The sequence below is a fragment of the Hemicordylus capensis genome, chromosome 1 (genome assembly GCF_027244095.1).
Source record: "Hemicordylus capensis ecotype Gifberg chromosome 1, rHemCap1.1.pri, whole genome shotgun sequence".
Taxonomy (NCBI): Eukaryota; Metazoa; Chordata; class Lepidosauria; order Squamata; family Cordylidae; genus Hemicordylus; species Hemicordylus capensis.
The window spans coordinates 279,410,041-279,430,878 of NC_069657.1; the positions used below are offsets into that span (position 1 = coordinate 279,410,041).

Below are 20,838 nucleotides of genomic sequence, written 5' to 3' on the forward strand. Positions count from 1 at the left end.
GAGTATACAAAATGCAGGAGGTGAGCCCAAAGTCTGGGTTCTATAAACAATTTATTCATAACTGAATCTGAAAATCAAGAGGGTTTTGGTTTTTTTAAACATATTTTGGTTAAAATGTGTATTTTTTCCATTATGCTTTCACTGATAATTTTACTCATCCTACTAAAACTTGCTTTTGTTTTGCTTTGCTTCTCTCAAAATTGCTCAAATATTTTGCTTCAAATTTCACTTCAGGCAATATTTCAGTGGCAATTCCAGAGTGCCACTGTCGATTATCTGTTCTGACACAGACAATTTAACATACATGTCAGTATTACACAGCCAAAGATTTCAGGTGTCAGCAAAGCGGTAATCATTATATAGCATACTGTCACTTTGGAAAGGTCACTGTTCTTTTAGAAGAGTGCCTTTAACAGGTGAAACTACTCTTAGTAGAAAGAGTAGATAGAGACAAATATTTCTCCCTCTCTCACACCACTAGAACCAGGAGTCATCCCATTAAACTGAAGGCTGGGAAATTTAGGACCAACAAAAGGAAGTACTTTTTCACACAGCACATAATTAATCTATGGAATTCTCTGCCATGGGATGTGGTGATGGCCACTAGCTTGGTTGACTTTAAGAGGGGCTTAGGCAAATTCATGAAGGACAGATCTATCAACGGCTACGAGTCTGGTGGCTATAGACCTCCTCCAGCCTCAGAGGCAAGATGCCTCCAAATACGAGTTGCAGGGGAGCAACAATGAGAGAGGGCATGCCCTCACTAGTGTTCCCTCTAACAGGGATTGCCAGATGTTGTTGACTACAACTCCCATAATCCCCAGCCAAAGGCCAATGCAGCTGGAGATCCTGGGAGTTGTAGTCAACATCCGGCAATCCCTGTTAGATGGAACACTGGCCCTCACCTCTTGCCTGTGGGCTCGCTAAAGGCATCTAGTGGGCCACTGTGTGAATCAGGATGCCGGACTAGATAGACCTTGGGCCTGATCCATCAGGGCTGTTTTTATGTTCTCTTTTGCAGTGTTTTGTAGAGAATAATAATATTCACCACTATAACAGTGTGCACTTTCTTTAGTACCTGTTGGTGTGTGTGTGTGTATCTCCTTGTTAAATGCATTCACAAATGAACTGAAGTTAGCAGTGAACTACAAAGTATCCAAGATCACAGAAGACAACACATTATTCAGGATGGTGAAGTCCCAAGCAGACTGTGGTGCAGTTTGGATGAGCGTCCACCAAAACACATATTGAGGGCAGGGATGCACCAAGAATGTGCCCGCTTGACGTGACTAATGGATGTCCCGTTGTGCTGCTAGGACTTCCTTTGACCATGTGAAATCATCCAAATTGCTCCCTCTTTGGAGTATGCACAAAATGTTGCCTTTTGAAAATAAAAATTGGAACTTCCTATGTACACTGATGGTGTCTGAAGCAGCTGTTACCAACCAGGAAAGAGATCTTGAGGTCAGGGTGGATAGCTCAATGAAAAACGTCCACTGTCAGTGCTAAATTAGTATAAAGGAAGTTAGGAATTTTTAGAAAAGGAGTACGTGCATCTGTTGATCCACTGTAAAGGATGACATCCTAGCTGATAAGGAGTTGATGTAATTCTATATTATTATTATTATTATTATTATTATTATTATTATTATTATTTACATTTATATTCTGCTCTTCAGCCAAGCAGCCCATAGTGGTATACGTTTCTCCTCAAACAACCCGGTGAAGTAAGTTAGGCTGAGAAAGAAGTGACTGGCCCAGAGTCACCCAGCAAGTATCATGGCTGAATGGGGATTTGAACTCGAGTCTCCCCGGTCCTAGAGACATGTGTGCAAAGAGAATTATATGATTACTGTATATTGTATCAACTAATTCCACCGGGATGTAGTTTATATCTAAAGGGGAAACCTCAGTGTATTGCTTCCTATAGCTGTGTCTTTTGATGTGCCATAACTTAATTAAGCTGTTATGTGGTTGCATCACACAATTAATCCATTCCAGTCTGGGTCACTGCAACCCCTGGCCATTATTTTCAGTAGAACGTCTTGTGAAGGATGAACAATTTACTGCTGCCACCACTGTAATTATTCCCCTCTTTCATATGTCTGCTAAGTGCCTGCAGTTTGATAATCTCTGTGTGAAGCTATTACATTAACAGCTGATGTGGGCAGGCAACTTGGTACTCTCACAAAAGAGGTATTGACCTCCAGAAAATTGTGGGAGGCAGAGCTTGCATTAAACACAGTGAACTTGGATTTTATACTTAGTTTAGGGCCTGGGCCTGCCTAGCATCTTGCATCGTCAAGCCATAGACCTTGGCAAACCCATTACACGATCTCTGAGAAAGTACATCATGCAGCACTTCATTTTTAATTCTGCTCTCTTCCCCTGGTTGCCTTGTTGGCTTTTAATTAGTAATTTTCTAACAAATAGCCTAAGAATCTAAATCAACCATGTGGAAGACAGTTGATAGTTTTGCTGCCACGAATATTGGATTAATATTGGAGTTCCTTCAGCAACAGAGCAATTTTGCTAAAGATGGAGAGGCAGCTGTTATATTATAAATGTTGAACATGAGTACTACTTATTATACTGCTGCAGTCTTCAGAGGCTCCCACTCACTCTCCAGTACAGTCTGGGTGGGGATGATTTGTTTCGATCATCAGCATATGGGCTGGAGGGAAGATTGAAAGAACGGTGAGAATAATTAAGCTTTCACGCCATGCTCTTATTGGCTGACAGGAATCAGGTGCCAGACTTCCTGTCACCTGAGAAGTCAATGAGGGCCAAGGGCAGGGAAGTGGGGCAGAGGGCTTTTAAGCCCCTGCACTTAGTGCCGTGGAGACCTCACATGGTGGAGGAACCTCCCTGCGCTCCAGCACATGGCAGCTTCAGGCTGCTACAGGAGGCTGGGCCTAGGCTTCAGGCTTGGGATTCTAATGAAGCCAGTGAGCCACTGATGGTTCTTGACTGAGAGATGCTCACAGGGCTATACATTGTTAGCCATCCTCGACCGGAGAAGTCTCAAACTGTGGCCCTCCGGATGTTGTTGGACGACAGTTCCTAACATCCTTAGTCACAATGAGCAGTAGCCAGGGATGATGGGAGTGGTAGGTAAACCTCTGCAGGAGGGTTTCAGTTTAAGACCCCTGCTCTAGTCACGGCTGCATCTAATTCCTCCTTCTTTGGACTGGGTCAGTAGTTGGTTGTTATGGAAAGGACGGTTGCTGTTGTTTGTTGGTACGGCTTGAAGCATAACAGGACTCTTAATCAATCAATCAATCAACAAATGAATCAGTTAATTCAAACCTCTTCTTATTGAGGCACACAACATTGTTGGCAAACTCCATTCTCTCCAGTGAGGCCCGCTCCCTTCCTCAGCTGACTCTGCCCTGTATGCAGTGGCTGGGCGGGCAGAATTGAGTGTGGTTAAATGATGGCCAAGCCCCCTCAGCTCAGCTCAGAACTGGGCCTGGCAAACAATTTTGTAAATAGCTCATTTCCCCCCAGGCCTAATTCAGAATTCAGTCCACCACCATTTGCCATATGCGTATATTTACATACATACATACATACATACACACTCTCTCTCTCTCTCTCTCTCTCTCGCCATCCAGGTGAATTAAAAATGATAGTTCTGCATCTCAAATCATCAGAGTTACCACACCATACCTGATGAAATCTCTCCTGATTTCAGTCCCTCATGCTTTCGCTCCCTAAATCAGAGACACTCAATACGTGAATTGGCTTGGATAATGAGGAATTTGCTCTCAAGCTGGCACCAGCATTTTGCCTTAAGTGAAGTTCAAAGTAAATGTGTTAATCTTGAAGGTACCACAGTAGCCATTGACGTTGTTGTATAGTTGCCATAGACTAAAATATTTCCTTCCGGAATTTGTCAAAGTGGATTTGGTTTGGGAAAAACAAAACGTTTCACTTCGGCTAATGACATTTCACTGATAAAGTTTGGACATGCTTAGTTCTATGGAAAAGGAGAATGAACTGCAGCCAAGGAAACCATGAAAGAAGATGGAGAACATTCCTGGAGAACAGGTGAGGTGTCTGAATAATGGAGATGAGCAGATGTCCCTTTCTTCAATAAGGAGGAAAAGGAGGAGCCAAGAAACTACAGACTAGTCAGCTTGACATCAATACCTGGCAAGATCCTAGAACAGATTATTAAGCAAACAGTCTGTGAGCACTTAGAAAAGCATGGGTTTGTCAAGAACAAGACATGCCAGATTAATCTTGGCATGCCTCCCCCATGCATGTCTCCCTGCACAAAGAGGCTGCTCTTATTTCAGCCAGAGTGTTGCTGAGCAGTAGAACGTGCATGTGGGAGGAGTGATTTTTGCTGAAGTCACCTGCTTCTGTAAGTGCTCTTTACCTTCCAGAAATGTGTCCCTGTGGGTCACGTAGCCCTTAGGGATAAATTTCTGGAAGGTAACAAGCACTTACCGGGATGGAGAGAACAGCAAAAGTGACTCATCCGCTCCCCCTGTGCATGCACTCTGCTGCTTTGCAATACACTGCCTGAAATAAGAACAGCTCTGCTGCGTCCCCTAATGGATGCTATGGGCACTGCATTTCAAGGAGGACATTCATAAACCGGAACTAGTTCAGAGGAGGGCAACAAAGATGGTGAAGCATTTAGAAATCAGACCTATGAGGAAAGGCTGAAACGTTTAGCCAGGAGGAGAGATGGCAGTGTGTAATTGTAATTTTTGCAAATGGCAAATCTGACAACAATTTAAGGGAATAGGCTACCCTACCATGCCCTGGGATACTCCCCACATTCCTGATAGTTTCATTTGCAATTTGTGAGAAGCTGATGTCAGGAAAGATCTGCCCGTACTCCCCTTATTCATACACACAAACATACAGATGATGCTCCAGCCAAAGTTAATCATCCCTCTACATCCCACTGATTTTCAGGAGGAGAGTTAAGAACATATTTAAATAGCCCTGCTGAAATCAGTGTCACTTAAAAGTGCATCTCTTTGGCTGGATCATATCCATAGTGTTTGTATAGCTAGTGTTTATACTTTCCTTATTTCTGAATGGAGTTAGTTTAGACCAAGCATCCGGCTGAACCGAATGCAAACCTTTCAGTTCTCCAGGAAAGATTTTGAGATACATGCCCAGATTAGTATAACTCTGTTACTGCTTTTACATGTAAGTGCTGAATCTGTAATACTGGTGCTGCTGATAATGGATCCAGTTCATCTTTTTTTAAAAAAAAAAAGCATGTGTGAATGGCTTGCAGAATCGTAGGCAGAACAAGAAACCAATTGAAGCAAAGCATGACGCAGTCACTGACCCTGGCTTTGGCTTCTGTGAACTCTGACTCAGACTAAACAACTTGTGTCACGCTGAGTTTTGAATGAACGCAACGTTATCGATTTTACACGGTTGGCTGATAAGCATGTGAGGTTATGGGAAGAGATAAACCTATTTATCACATGTAAAAATAAACACAGAAAAGCTTACCTGCCTTTGAACCACACGATAAGCTATCTCAAATGGGAGCACTATGAAACTTGAGTTTCCATCACACACACCATTCTAAGAATTGCAGGGCATTCTAGCATTCCTGGAAAGAAGGTCTTCCTTTGCATATTTCAGGTAAGGGTGACAGGTAGAAAAAGAAAGGAGGCAAAACAGACAGAAGGTCCTGAAAGCTTTATAGTTCCAGTGGCGGTGGGGTGGGAATAAACCAGGGCTGTGATAGTAAACACCAATATATCTGGAGACAGAATCTTCTGGGCCTTTTCCATTGTTGGCGCATTTTGGTGCTAATTTGGAGTCACTTCTGATGCAATGTTAGGGCTCCCAAGGATGAGACTATACAGGTGAGGAAAGCTCATCCATCTTGGTTATTCTCTTGAATTATAAGGCTTAGCCTTTTGTATCGCACGTTTGAATGTCCAAAGTGCTTCACATGAAATATCTTCTTGTAATTCTTGCAACCACCATGTAATGTCGGCAAGAATTATTAGTCCCAACTGAGGCTGAGTGGCTTGACTGAGGCCACTTTGCAGGCAGATGGCAGAGGTGAGAACAGAGCCAGGAATGTTCTGCTTCATAGCCCAGTCTCTTAGCCACTATGCTGCCCCAGCTTTCTAGGGACTATCCCTAGACGAACAGGGCTGCAAATGCACTGGCAGTGCTCTAGTGTGTGATACTGAAGAACAATCAAGGCGAATGGAAGAGAGAACAAAGAAACCAGCCAGTGGAATAGACATTAGACATTCTGAAGCCAATTAGAGAGAGAGTAATGCTGAGGGTAATTTCTTCATTTATTACACTGGTACTCTGCTCTTCCTCTGAATAACACTTTTTCTATAGGATTCCCCAAAGGTTTTACACCCAAACAGCTTAAAAAGCCAAAGCTACTGAGCATAGAACTGTGTTGTGTCTTCAGACAGTTTGCTGGGCCACCCTGCTATAGTTACTCTATAAGTTTAACATGGTTAAAAATTCTCCATTCATCTTCAGTCCCTCAACTCCCTCTTTTCCTCCACCACCCTCTCCCAGCAAAAGAAAGGGGTTTCAAGTTCATAGAAAATAATGTGTCTACAGTACTTGACAAAGGCTATTCTAGAAGCCCTCTGCTGTGTAGAAGTGTTAGCCTCTGCAGTGCTAACTGGGCAAAGAGGCACCTTGTTAACGTGGTGGTTCTCTTTATTTATCATGGGGAAAGCAACTGGCCCTATCCACCCCCAGCACAATACCCCTCCATTGAGGTTGCTGGTATCTATCTAATGTTTCTTTTTAGATTGTGAGCCCTTTGGGGTCATCTTATTTATTTATTAATTATTTCTCTATGTAAACCACTTTGGAAATGTTTTATTGAAAAGCGGTATATAAATATTATTAGTAATAGTGGCGTAGAATGATAATTCCCAATGCAGCACTTCTCAGAGCAATGACTGATAAGTGGTGTCAGTTCAAGAGTATCAGGCTTGCAGAGTGGGAGGAGAGCTGTCAGTGTGTAGTTATGTGTACTGAGGAAATCACAATGGCCTTGAAAGCTCAGCAGTGACTTCTTCAGCTACCTCAGGTTGATTGTGCAAATTTGAACTCAGTTCATGAAAAAAGGCTTTATTCCCAGATACTATAATGGTTACACCCTGAGGCATCTACGTATGGTTATGGGGATAGCAAAAGGAACAACTAGTACTGAAAGGAAAATTCTGCTCTGATTGGAATCTATACCAAGTTTACACTGCCTGGTTGGAAAGGAATGGGTTCCAGGTCAGAACCAAGCCTTAGTGTGGCCTTTTAAAAAATATCTGAAGAGAGCTATCATCTCAGGGAGTAGCACTCTCTCTTTTCCCCCCTCCGTCCCTCCCTCCCTCTTCCTTCAGATACATAGTCCAAAATAACTAGCAGTAAGCATTGATGGCCAATTTTGTTCTTGTTGTTCATGCTCACAGTGTATTTCCTTTCCAGTCCTACCACTGGGAAATATGATGCTCTTAAAGAAGATTAATGAAGTCATTACTAGAAGGTGATAATTATCTCCTGGTAATCATCTTGGAGAGATGGTGCAAGGTTGCTAAGAGTGTGAACTGGGAAGTCTCCAAACCCTACCTCAGCATTAATTTGGCAGGTGCCCTTAGGAAAGTCATTATAGTCTTATCCTTAGCTCCCTACGAATCAAAACATTCATCGGGAGAGGGGGGAAAGGGTGGCATCTTGACCTTTAGCTGCCACCCCTTTTTCCTCTCCCAATGAATGTTTTGATTAGCTGAGCAGCACATTGTTGACATGAGCTCCTTCCATGAGCAGAACGAAAGCTGATCTCATGCAAAAACACACTCTGCAGGTACAAGGAGCCCTTATGTGAGTACACCTCTCTTTCCTCTTGCAGAAGGAGCTACCATTAATGGCGTGGTGCTCTGCTGAAGATCTGGTTGCCGCTCAAAGTTTCTAGTCCTTATCTGCACAGATAGGCTTGGGAATGTGTGAACAATGTGTCCAAAGCTCAGAAGTCAGAGAAGTGGCTGCATACGATTTGTCAGGGGGCAGGACTGGAATTCAGTGCCTATACATGTCCTATGACTAGCAAAACAGATCATGTCACACAAAATGTGCACATTTGCATAATATATGCAGGACTGACTTACTTTCTTTTTTTCGCACCATCAATGTTGGAAGATTGCTACGTCTCTTTTGTGGAGATTTCTCAAGTCATCTCATCTTTTCGAATACTTGTGAACACTTTTTCGGATTTCCAGTAGGTGGCGATTGTGGGACCTCACGGTCCTGGTACGCCATTACCTTTTACAAGAAGAAGAAGAAGACTTTCTTTGGTACTGAATTTCCTGAGTGCAGGTTGGTTGTTTTAACTTTTAGCACTATAAAAACATAAGAACAGCCCTGCTGGATGAGGCCCAAGGCCTATCGAGTCCAGCATCCTGTTTCACACAATAGCCCATCAGATGCCACTGGAAGCCTACAGGCAGGAGTTGAGGGCATGCCCTCTCTCCTGCTGTTACTCCCCTAACACACAAAGGGAAACTTAGGAAATAGGAAAATTGCTCTCTCCGGCACACAGGGTCGGCAGGTTCCCTGGCCTGCACCAGACCAAGGCTTGGCCTGCCTTCAGCAGCTGGGGAATCCTCGGTAGTTTTCCCGAGGAAGCTATCTTTCCTTCCACCCTCCTTCAGTGACTTAACCAGGGCAGAAGGAGGTCTTTACTTCTTCTCTCTTTCTCTCTTTTTCCTAAGACAGATTCTAGGAACTGTGCAGCTCATTGCAATAGAATTAATTTTAATGTTACTCCCACCAAATACACAAAGCCTAAGCTACCTAATGGCACAGTGGGAAATGACTTGACTAGCATGCCAAAGGTTGCCGGTTCAAATCCCCACTGGTATGTTTCCCAGACTATGGGAAAAACCTATATCAGGCAGCAGCAATATAGGAAGATGCTGAAATACATCATCTCATACTGCGTGGGAGATGGCAATGGTAAACCCCTCCTTTTTTCCACCAAAAGAAAACCACAGGGCTCTGTGGTTGCCAGGAGTCGATGCTGACTCAGCGGCAAATTTTACCTTTACACAGGGCCTAGCAAAGTGGTAAGAGTGCAAATCCCATTTTCTCTCTTGACAGAAAAGTTAGCAAACCTAAACAAAATGTCAGAAATACTTAAACAAAAAAACCCCCATATTCACAGCATCTGTGCATACTTGAATAGCCAGCATGAATGATCTCTGATTGTGTTAAGAGCATGACAGAGGCACAAAAACATGGTCAACCATCTTCATAGTCTCCTTGTTCAGAAGATGTGCCAGTGAGAAGCCTTTTAAAATGCTGCTTATACTCAAGGGCTGATTATTTGTATATAAACTATTGAAAGGCACTTGCTTTTCAAAATAACTAAAATCTGCTTCATAGAATGAATAGGTAAAAAACTGCGCTTTATTATGATTCCAAAGTAGGGATGTGTGAAACTTTTCAAAGTCAAAATTTTTTGACTCAAAACAGTCTGTTTTGAGTGTCTCATACTTGAAACAAAACACCCTTTAAATAAGGGGGCCTGTTTTGAGGTCGGGACAAAACAACCCTGTTTCGAGTCAAATTTGGGGGGCCTGTTTTTCTCTTGATGAATGGTTTTCTGGCTTCTGATTGGCATGCAATCTCCTTGCTTCTTGGTTGGCTTATTATCACACAGATCAAGTTTTGTCATGGGCAACTGTGCCCCATTGGCTGTGGGGTGGGAGGAGGGAGGGTGGAGCCCAAAGGAGGAAGTTGCTCTAGTTGAGCTTATGGCTATGCTTGCTGCTAAGTGTGCTGCTGTGGCAGTTGTTGCAATGCTAGGGAGGAATGTAAGGAGTCATACTTGTGTGTGAGAGAGCAACTTGTGGCAGTGATGTTTCTGAAGTGCAGGCACTGTGGCTGGCAGTGGGTTCTGGATCACTGGTTATTTTTGGCCATTGTGTGTTCTGTGTTGGGAGGGACAGATTCCCTTTAACTGTATGCTTCTGCAGTGTTTTTCAAGGCAAGATTGCAAAATGCATTGCAAATTGCAATGCACAACTTGTGTGTGCACTCTATGAGTGCAGCTTGTTCCAGCCACAGAAAAACCCAAAACACCCCATTGTTCCCCACACGTAGCTCCCAGGGACACCAAAGTGGGTGGTGTGGTAGGGTACAATGGGTGCTACTTAACACCCAAGCCACCAAAAAATTGTCATTTTTAACCTTTCCCCCAATCCTCCATAGCATCAGGGGCGGGGGTTAACATTTGTTAAAAATTGTCTGCTTGCTCATTTCTTTTGTGGAGTGGGTGGTAGGGAGCATGCATGATGCACTACCATCAAACCCATTTTGGTGTCCTTAGGAGGTACCAATGGGGAACAATGTGGAGTTTTGAGTTTCTGCATTGTTCCCTTTGGCCAAAACACTCAAAACCGTTTGGGGTTTGTTCCGTCAAAACAACCAGTTTGACCACTGTTTTGACAAAACATTTTTGCCATCTGCATTTTGTTTTGAGCTTAAAACAAAATGCAAACTCCATTTCGTGCATATCTGTATTAGGGGTGTGTGGAGCTGTTCAAATTGAACCTAACTCTATTCAAACTGTCCTGGTTCAATTGGCCTTGTGGCCTCCCAGCTCAAGACAATCTTGGAGGAAACCAATTTTCTAGACCCATTTCAGGCTGGCTTTCGGGCAGCCTATGGGGTGGAGACTGCCTTGGTCGGCCTGATGGATGATCTCCAACTGGAAATTGACAGAGGAAGTGTGACTCTATTGGTCCTTTTGGACCTCTCGACAGCTTTCAATACTATCAACCATAGTATCCTTCTGGAGCATCTGAGGGGTTTGGGAGTGGGAAGCACTGCTTTGCAGTGGTTCCGCTCCTACCTCTCAGGCAGGTTCCAGATGGTGTCCCTTGGAGACTGCTGTTCCTCAAAATCTGAACTTTTTAATGGTGTCCCTCAGGGCTCCATATTGTCTCCGATGTTGTTTAACATCTACATGAAACCACTGGGAGAGATCATAAGGAGATTTGGTTCAGGGTGATATCAGTATTCTGATGACACCCAAATCTTTTTCTCCAAGTCAGCTTCATCAGGAGAAGGCCTAACCTCCCTAAATGCCTGCCTGGAGGCAGTGATGGGGTGGATGAGGGATAACAAACTGAGACTGAATCCAGATAGGACAGAGGAACTCATTGTGTGGGGTTGAAACTCTGGAGATGAGTTTAATCTGCCTGTCCTGGATGGGGTCACACTTCCCCAGAAGGAACAGGTATTCAGTCTGGGGGTGCTTCTGGACACAAAACTCTCCCTGGTGTCCCAGGTTGAGGCAGTGGCCAGAGGTGCCTTTTATCAGCTTCAGCTGATACGCCATCTGTGTCTATTTCTTGAGACAAATAACCTCAGAACAGTGGTGCATATGCTGGTAACCTCCAGACTGGATTGCTGCAATGTGCTCTATGTGGGGCTGCCTTTGTATATAGTCCAGAAACTACAGCTGGTTCAGAATGTAGCAGCCAGGTTGGTCTCTGGGTCATCTCAGAAAGACCATATTACTCCCGTATTGGAAGAGCTTCACTGGCTGCCGATAGCTTTTCGGGCAAAATCCAAGGTGCTGGTTACAACCTATAAAGCTCTAAATGGCTTGGGCCCAGGGTATTTAAGAGAGTGGCTTCTTCTTCATGAACCCCACTGCCCATTGAGATCATCAGGAGAGGTCTGTCTGCAGTTGCCACCCACTCATCTGGTGGCTATTCGGGGACAGGCCTTCTCCGTTGCTACCCTGAGTCTTTGGAACATGCTCCCTGTTGAAATAAGAACCTCCCCATCTCTGACAATTTAAAAAAAAATTTAGACACACCTATTCACCCAGGCTTTTAGTTAAATACCATTTTAATAGTTTTAACAATGTTTACAAATATTGTTTTAATGTTTTAAGTTGTTGTAATGTTTTGACTTTTGGCTATTTTTTTTAATTTTTAACCAATGTTTTAATTTCTCTGTTGTCATTATTTATTTTAACTAATGTTTTAACTTTTTTTCTGTTTTTTGTTGTCAAACGCCCAGAGACATACATTTTGGGAGGCATAAGAATATGTTAAATAAATAAATAATGCTTTAAAAACCAGTTTTAATCAACAAGAACCGCGTTCTGTAATTGCTTCCCATTTCAGCTGCTAACAAAACAGTCAATGCATTCTGTCTGCCAAAATCCACAAGGCCCCAACCCTCGAAAACTCATTAGACTCCAACCCCCTGGGGCACTTCTCACGATCAACAAAAATCAGGCTAGCAGAGGCTAGCCTGATTTTTGTTGACCATCAGAACCACCGGGCTCGCAGCCGAGCCTGGTGGTTCTGGAGCGGCAAACCCGCTCGAGAACCCCTCGTAAAAAGCAGGTTTGCGAAGAGAGCGCTCCTGCAAACCTGCTTTTTGCGATCGTGAGTAGCCGCGGTGTGGCTTCATGCCACGCCTACTCATGAGTAGACCCCTGGCCGGGAGGCTTAAAAGCAGCCTCCTGGCTCGGGGGTCTCCCCAGTATGCCTTGCGTGCTCGCGCAGGGCATACTGGGGCTTGCGGGGGCCATTGTGTGGGCGGCCGATCTGGCCACCCAGGGTTCCCTGCCTGCTTATCTGCGGGGAGAGTGGGTTTAGCCGCTCAGATCGTGAGACCCGCCTCCCTGAGAGTCAAAAGCCATACTCAGCTCCTGCCATTGGTTGCATCCCCTGACCAGGTATATTTAAAACCAATGTTGATAACTTTATGTACATAGAGATGGGCAGAGTAAAAATGAGAGCTGAATGTGCATGTGCTCTGTTCTCCTACAAAAGGATCTATGACTCTTGTCCCTGGTGCTGGCACCAAAATTCAGAATTGTGGGTTCTGGAAATGAATCTTCCCTAGTTCAGAAAAGAAATGTCATTCTGAGCCAAGCCCAAACTCTCCCAAAGGTCAGGTTTTGATTGTTTGTGGCTCAACCTTGTATCAGCCCTTGCTACTGCCAGTTCCCCCACTTTCACAAAACTTAGAAGCTCTCCACAAGAGCAGTGTGGAGAGCCTGTAGGGCCTCTGCAGGGAGAGCGGGCCTGTTTGCAGAGGCCATTTGAGCATGCACAGTGGCCATTTTGTTTTCAGTGGCCATTTTAAAAAAAAGTAAAAATGGTCACTGCACATGCTAAAATTGTCCCTGCGAGGCCCTAGAGGCCAGTGGGGGGAGGAGGAACATTTGCAAACCCCCCTGCCTTTAGGAAGCCCCCCGAAGGGGCTACAGGTTTATATATATATATATATATATATATATATATATATATATATATATATATATATATATATGTCACTGTACACATATTCAGATTGGCACTATGTACAGAGAATCAGGGCTTGTGAATACTGAGCTGATGCTTATGAGTTAGGATTCTATTCATTTGCTCTTACTTTGCTTCTTGTGATAAGTGAGTTAAATGTGATGTCTTGCTAATATGGCTATTAATGGTGAATTTGTCTTTGAATCAATGTGAAATCCTTAATATTAAGGCCCACTGGGAGTTTCTTGCTCTCTTTCTCTCATTTTAACTGTCTTTCTGAAAGACTAGAATATATTCCAAGCAGTGACACAGTTTACTCTGCATATCCTTTAATTATTTACAGAGTATCTGGGAAAAGTCAAAATTCTCCATTTATTTTTAAAACTTATGTAATGGTGATGCTACAATACATAGTAGAGAATTAGACAGGCACTTCTGTTTAGTTTTCCAAGTACACCTCCACATAGTATTTGGGTATTTCATGAGCCCCAGCATACTGAAATTTGTAGTTTTCCAGCATTTTTTGGTCTGGCTAAGTCCACTGCTATAATAGTTTTTGAAAGATTAAAAGATTAACGAGCTTGACTTGTATTTTTCAGCTGATATTATGGTAAAGTTATCTGAAAGATGGGTGTCAGATGCTTGGACAGGGGGCACAATTTCAGTGTTTGCCCTAGGCGCTATTTTCCCTAGATACACCTCTGTTGCCACAGAGGGGCCTCTCCTCCTCCATGAATGTTTCTAACCCCCTTTCAAACCCATCTAAGCCAGGGATCATCACCACACCTAGTTCCACGAGTTAATTGGCTTTCTTTTTTGTGTATTCTGAACAGAGATGGGCCTTAGTGCTAAATGTGATGTAGAGGGATTTCCTAGCTAAGGGACTTCAGCAAGTGATTAGGTGGAAAACATGTGGGGAGCAGGGAGGGCAGGACAGGGGTGACTCTCCCCTGGTGCTTTGACACTTTGAGCTGCACAACCAAGACAGTGTTTGGATTCAAACCAGAACCAGCGTGGCCAGTAACTGATCTTGCGATCTCACAATCAGCCACAGAATTCTGCCGTCATGGTTCCCCTTGGAGACCTGCGAGGATTCTGCAGGAGGCTCACTTGGCAGCATTCTAGATAAGCTGCAGCATCTTTGATAAGTTGGCTGTCTTTGGCTGTCAGTTTATCATCAGCTTATCGTCTTAGCTGTCAGGATGGGTGGCTGCTGGTAATGGGTGAACTGTAGGTAAGTCTCCGGCATGATGGGGAAGCAAAATCTAATGGCTGCCTGGACTTGGTTTTTAAAGATGCCTTTCCATTGTTTTACATGCCATTGTGCTCCCTATGTGAACTTCAGTGGTCACAAGTTCACCACCAGTATTCATACCACACAGCTTCCCCTTGAAATGCAGGTGGCCCTCGAAGGTCACTTGCTGGGCTGATTTCCACTGTATTTCTTAAGCTTACAGGTCCTAGACCTGTGAAACTGTAGCACCCAGGAGCTACTGGCTGGCCCTTGTGGGCCCACTTGGGTGTTTTTTTTGGGGGGGGGAATCCTGCCCACCAGTTGAAGCTGACTTCAAAAGCTGTCCTCTGCCAGCACCCCCATGTTATTTCCAAGAACATGCCTAACCTTTTCTTCTTTCATGTTCCCATAGGTCTCACCCAAAGGCAGAACCAGTGAGTTGCTTTCCCCCCTCTTGACTCCTCTTAATGCTTATGGTTCTGGTGTGGCCAGCTAAAGGGATGGGGGTGGAGGGGGTGGGGGTTGTTCTGACATAGCCCAAACCCAGGTAAAAGTGTGCCATCGAGTCGGTGTCAACTCCTGGTGACCACAGAGTCCTGTGGTTGCCTTTGGTAGAATACAGGAGGGGTTTACCATTGCCATCTCCCGCGCAGTGTGAGATGATGCCTTTCAGCAGCTTCCTATATTGCTGCTGCCCGATATAGGTGTTTCCCATAGTCTGGGGGAAATACAGGTGGGGATTCGAGTTGTCACAAATTTAAACCCTCTTATTCAAATTTTAAAAACCAAAACCGTATGTATGTTCTTTTAGCTGAAGTGTCCGCCTTTGGGGGGGGGGCTTTTTAAAAAATTGAAAATCTTCTCTGGAGAGGGGTGGGAAAGCTGGCCTCATATCTATAAACTACGAGAGTGGGCCTGCCCCCCGCCCTGTCAACCAGTCAATCCCCAAGTGAAAACAATCTGAGCAAAATGTAGTGAGTGACTTTCAATAGCAAGTATTGCTATTTCACTGCTCCCAAGTATTGAATCATCCAAAATTAGCAGGGCCTTCTAGAAGGATTATGGGTGAGGGCATGCTTGGGATGGCACAGCACCCCCTCGGATTACTGGGCGGACCCCTCAATTTCCTGTGATTCGCTACTAAGAATGTTTCTCCTTATCTCTGCAGGGATGAAGATGAAGAGGGGGCACAGACTGGTAAGTGGATGACGAGAGTGCATGCTTCTTCTCAGGGTATCTCAGGGCTCCTCAACCCCCCAGGGAGTGTCTCCTTGGAGACCTGTTTCACTTTGACAATGGAGAGAGATAGGCAGACGTCCATCTGATGGATGAATGGCAGGAAGGCAGGTTCATTCACCTCTATCCTTTGCTGCTGGCACTTGTTGCAGCCAAAAGTGTTGGAGGAGACCAGGGGGCCTGGGCAAGTCACATCTGGATACCCTCCCTTCTAGGAGAAGATGGGGAAGGGGCTGTGGCAGCAGGCAGGCAGGTTTGGTAATTCTCCCTTGGAGGTGGTGCACTTCTGGAAAAGCCCTGCAAGAACCTTTTGCCCACACCCAGCCCCAAGACATCCTCTGGGCCTTGTTCCCCTGCCTTGGATAAGAGGAAGCTAAAGAATGCTGGTGTCTTGTTTCCAAAGCATCTCTTTTTTTGACAATTACATGGGTTAAGATGGAAATGGAGGATCACCTGCAAACAAGGGCAACATTTCCTGGCCAATGAGCTCTGAGATTAGTCCAAAGAGACTCTTTCTTTCTCTGACCCCAGTTTTCTGCCCCTCGGAGCTGGGCCTGCATTCCTCAGATCATAGCTATGCTTCCTGCTTATGGCGTCCAGGCATATTTTCAAGCCCCACCCCTACCCCCGCACATAGGTCAAAAGGCTGTAACTGGGGGTTGCTGCTTCAGCCAGAGAGCAAATGCATTGTTTAGTCCATGTGAACCATCAGCTCCCACTCTGCTCAAAGGAGAAGCCTCTTTCCTCACAGGTATGGGAGGGCCCATAGTCCAGTAGTGGAACAGGTGCTTTGCATGCACAAGGTCTTGGGATGAGTCTTCTTCATCTTCTGTTAAAGGATTTTAGCTAGCTAGGAAAAGGCTTCTGCCCAAGAGCGGCTGTCAGCCAGAGTAGGGCAAAGTAAGCCAGGGGTATGACTTGGTAGAAGGCAGCTGCATTGGTATGTTCAGCAGATAGAGCCTGGCCATTGCACTCCCTTCTGAAGCGTAGTTGGTGAGGGCTGTCTTGCCAGTGCTATGCAATATATTCCTCTTCATCCCTCGCTTGTTTCCTTGGGTGGACCACCTCACCCACAATCCCTGCACTGGGTCACCTAGGCAGAAAGGGGAGGCAATTTCTATCAGGGCTATGGGCCATCCTCATTTCCAGATTCCTGCTTTATTTCCTCTCTTTCAGGTCATCCCAGAAATCCGACCCATGTTGCTCCATGTCCTGGGGGACCCTCTGGGGGAAGAGCCCAATGAGGCAAACCTGGTGCCAGGACCCCTTCCAGGACTTCATGTCCCCACTGACATTCTGGGGAAAGAGCTCAATGAGGAAACCTCAATGCTAGGATCCCTTCCAGAACCTCGCATCCCCACAGATATTCTGGAGGAAAAGCTCAATGAGGAAACGTCGGTGCCAGGATCCCTTCCAGAACCTCACGTCCCCACTGATATTCTGGAGCAAGAGCTCAATGAGGAAATGTCGGTGCCAAGATCCCTTCCAGAACCTTGCATCACCAATGACATTCTGGGGGAAGAGCCCAATGAAGCAACCTTGGTGCCAGGACTCCTTCCAGGACTTCGTGTACCCACTGACATTCTGGGGAAAGAGCTCAATGAAGCAACCTCAGTGCCAGGATCCCTTTCAGGACCTCGCATTTCTACTGATATTCTGGAGGAAATGCTCAATGAGGAAACCTCAATGCCAGGATCTTTTCCAGGACCTCGCATCCACATTGATATTCTGGAGGGAGAACTCAATGAGGCAACTTTAGTGCCAGGATCCCTTCCAGCTTCTCATGGTGAGCAGTGAGGGCAAGTGATGGCAGGTGAGGTAGTATGCCAGCGTTTGCGTCTGACCACCTGTTGCTTCTTCTCTCTTGCATATGTTCCTGAAGGCCCTGCTGCATGTCTCCGCCCCCCTGGGTCTGGTTCATTATTATCTTCTGCCTCGCTGGAAGTTGGCTCCATCCCACCCTCCACCTCTACCTCTTCCCTCCTCCTGCATCCCTCTTCCCCTCCTCCTCCTTCCCCACATCCTCTAGAGCTGGAACAATGTAAAATGTAAAAGAAACTCTGCAGAGTTTGATGGATTTGCAGTTCCATCATCTGAATGACCGTAAGTCTCACAGAGGCAGCACCCCTTTTCCATCCTCATTGCTGTTTTACAATCTAAAACACTTATAGTCTAAAAACAGAGATGAGCAAGCAATAGAGGAAGGAGAGGGAAGTTGAGGTGGGACAAGCGGGGGAACGATATGTATGTATTTAAACTGTGCCTCCTTAGGACCAGGGAGACCCGGGTTTGAATTCTCATCCAGCCATAAACCTCGCTGGGTGACTTTGGGCCAGTCACTTGTCCTGCAGTCTAACTTAACTTTTAGGGTTGTTAGGAGGGGGGAAATAACCATGTATACCTCCCTGAGCTGCTTGAGGAAGAGCAGAATGTGAATATTAAATTCATGAATGCTAATAATATGAATGCTAATATCAGCCCTTTTGAGTTCAAGCTGGGCTGAAACAAGAAACCAAGGAGGATGACATACAATTGTGCTTATCATAATCCTCCTTATAGCATCGTCAATGTACATGGGCAAAAGTTCCTGGCCACCAGGAGCATACAGTCTAAAGTTTGGCTTTGGAGAGAGAAGTGAGGAAGAGGAGGAAAGCATAAGGGGCATTCAGTTCAAGCTGATGGAGCTGCCTCTGCTGAGGCATTAAGCCAAAAGCTGCGCAGAGGAGGTGGGTTGCATTGGAAGGATAGGAGAGAGACGTGGGCCCACATGAGTGGCGGTTCCAGACCCAAGGGTCAGCGAGGGAGAAGAAAAAGAGTAGTTTTAGAGAGCAGGAGACCTCTAGGTGGCGGAAGACAGAAGCTGAAGGAGCAAAAACCAACCTGACGGGGTGCAAGTTGGGGGAGGGGCGAGGATCAGTGCAGAGGGACAGGGTGGGGCATAGCCATGGAGGGTTTTCAAGGTAGAGATGGGAAGTCCGTGCTGGGCATGGAAAGGGACCAGAAGTCAGTGCAGGGATTGGTATTGTGGAGGACAGGCCCCTTGACCCTGTTTGTTTTCTTTCTTTCAAGGCCAAAGACACCTCCGCATCTGCCAGGAATGTTTGCAAAACCTCAAGGCACTGAGGGGAGAGCTCCGAAGACTGCAGAGCAGACTGGCAAGTGTGGAAGCCACTATTGGGATCCTGGTTCCTCCAAGGGAGCTGGATGTTGATGTGGAAAAAGAGAAAGACAAAAACTAGACAGTGCTTCATACATAGGTAGCAATAAAATGTTGCCTATTTATTTTAAAATTATTAAACATTTGTTTTAATAGGATAGGATGTAGAGATAAAACAGCAATAGAGCATGCATATTTACTGCTTAAAAATAAAAAGTTGATTTAAAAGAAAATAAAGTTGTCTTACTTTGAATATTCTTTGGGCAGAGTTGGGTAAAAGTGTCTTTGGGTCAAACCCAGCCACAGAAAAGGCTCTATGGCCAGTCCTCTTGGGGCCAAGAGATGTTCTGAGAGGTTCAAGAGGTAGCTCAAGATAGACTGCTCCTTGCCAGGAGGCTTATACAGAGCTTGTCTGCCCCAATATGTATGGCTAGGAGGCCTGATTTTGGCCCTGAAGAGGGATCTGCCTCTTGTGGAAGAGGATGGAGTGGTGATGCAGAAGGGGAAGCTTGATTTAGGGCAGGGCTGCACAACACCAGCCCTCCAGCTGCTGTTTGACTACAGTTCCCATCAACCCTGACTATTGGTTAGTGCAACTGGGGACTATGGGAGCTGTAACCCAACAACAGCTGGAAGGCCCAAGTGGTGCAGCCCTGGGTTAGCTGAACCACTCAGGGCTGCTGGGTGGCAGGAATAATGGAAACGAGGCCAAGTGTTCCAAATGGGAAGGAGGCCAAATGTTATTCTCCTGCCCCCTTATTTTCCACCAAGAGCCAAAGCAGCAGCTGAAGGCTTGGATCCAGGCAAAGAGTCAAGCTGAGTGACTGATTTGGCCCTGGGGGAGCAGCTAGGAGGAAATCTTCCCCCATTTCCTTTGCAGGAAGAAAAGCCATTTCCTTTGCAGGAAGAAAAGGCTCTCTGTAGAGCATGACACTCCCAGTAGAGAACACAAAAGGCAACATCGATATCTGCCTCCTCCCAGGGCCTTCCGGCCCTGCTGATCTTCCAAGGAAAGAACCAAAAGAAGCAACCTCCATATCAGATCCCCTTCGAGGATGTTCCATCCCTGCTGATCTTCCAAGGAAAGAACCCAAAAGAAGCAACCTCTGTATTAGGCCTTCTCCCAGGGCCTTCCATCTCTGCTGAGACTCAGAGAAAAGGACCTAAAGAGGCAAACTCTGCATCGGGTCCCCATCCAGGACATCCCATCCCTGCTATGAGCAATCTCCCAAGTATGGGCAATCCACACTTGGGGGAAAGAACTCAAAGAGACCATAGGCAGAACTGGGGGTGGGCAGGCAGGGCACGTGCCCCGGGCGCCACTGAGGTAGGGGCGCCATGCCAGTTCCTGCCACCCCCACCCCATTGCCCACCTGCCCAGCCCCAGGGCCCCTCAGCCACTTGCCTCCAGCTCCGGCCTAGGATCGGAGCAGCCTGCAAACTGCAGAGCTCTTCTCTCCCCGCCTCTCAGCTGATTGGCGGGTGGGCAGGGCTTCCAGAGAGGCCTCTGAGTAGGCCTCCCTGAAGCCTGAACTGGGCAGGCCCCAAGAAAGGCAGGAAGGAGGCTGGCCGAGCTCCCTGCAGCAGACCAGACCATCCAGCACAGCTTTTGCAAGGTAGGCTGTGAATTCCTTTTTGTGGTTACCCCCATATATAGGGATCTGCTTGCCATAGGGCTTTGATATGGGCGGTGGGGCGAGACTGAGAAGTCTCTGAATATTTAATTTAAAACAGACTGAAAAATGTGCTGGCTTTAAAAACAAAAACTATCTAAGGCCTATAAGGGGCTTGTTTCATGTCAGAAAATTACAAAAACTTCTGGAACAAATATTTATTTATTTGTTTATTCATTCATTCATTCATAAATGCAAATTTATTCATTCTTTCTCTCATTTATATATGCACTTATGTTC

General features: G+C 45.6%; 1 protein-coding gene across 1 annotated transcript; it reads left to right on the forward strand.

Annotated features, from left to right (window-relative positions):
* Positions 1-5,598: 5,598 nt before the first annotated feature.
* LOC128346822 (uncharacterized) lies at positions 5,599-18,934 on the forward strand. Its single transcript, XM_053300568.1, has 6 exons — positions 5,599-5,625; positions 14,945-14,966; positions 15,701-15,729; positions 16,945-17,554; positions 17,651-17,871; positions 18,838-18,934. Exons 3-5 carry the CDS (start codon positions 15,703-15,705, stop codon positions 17,818-17,820), a joined length of 807 nt encoding a protein of 268 aa, XP_053156543.1. The 5' UTR covers positions 5,599-5,625; positions 14,945-14,966; positions 15,701-15,702; the 3' UTR covers positions 17,821-17,871; positions 18,838-18,934.
* Positions 18,935-20,838: the final 1,904 nt, after the last annotated feature.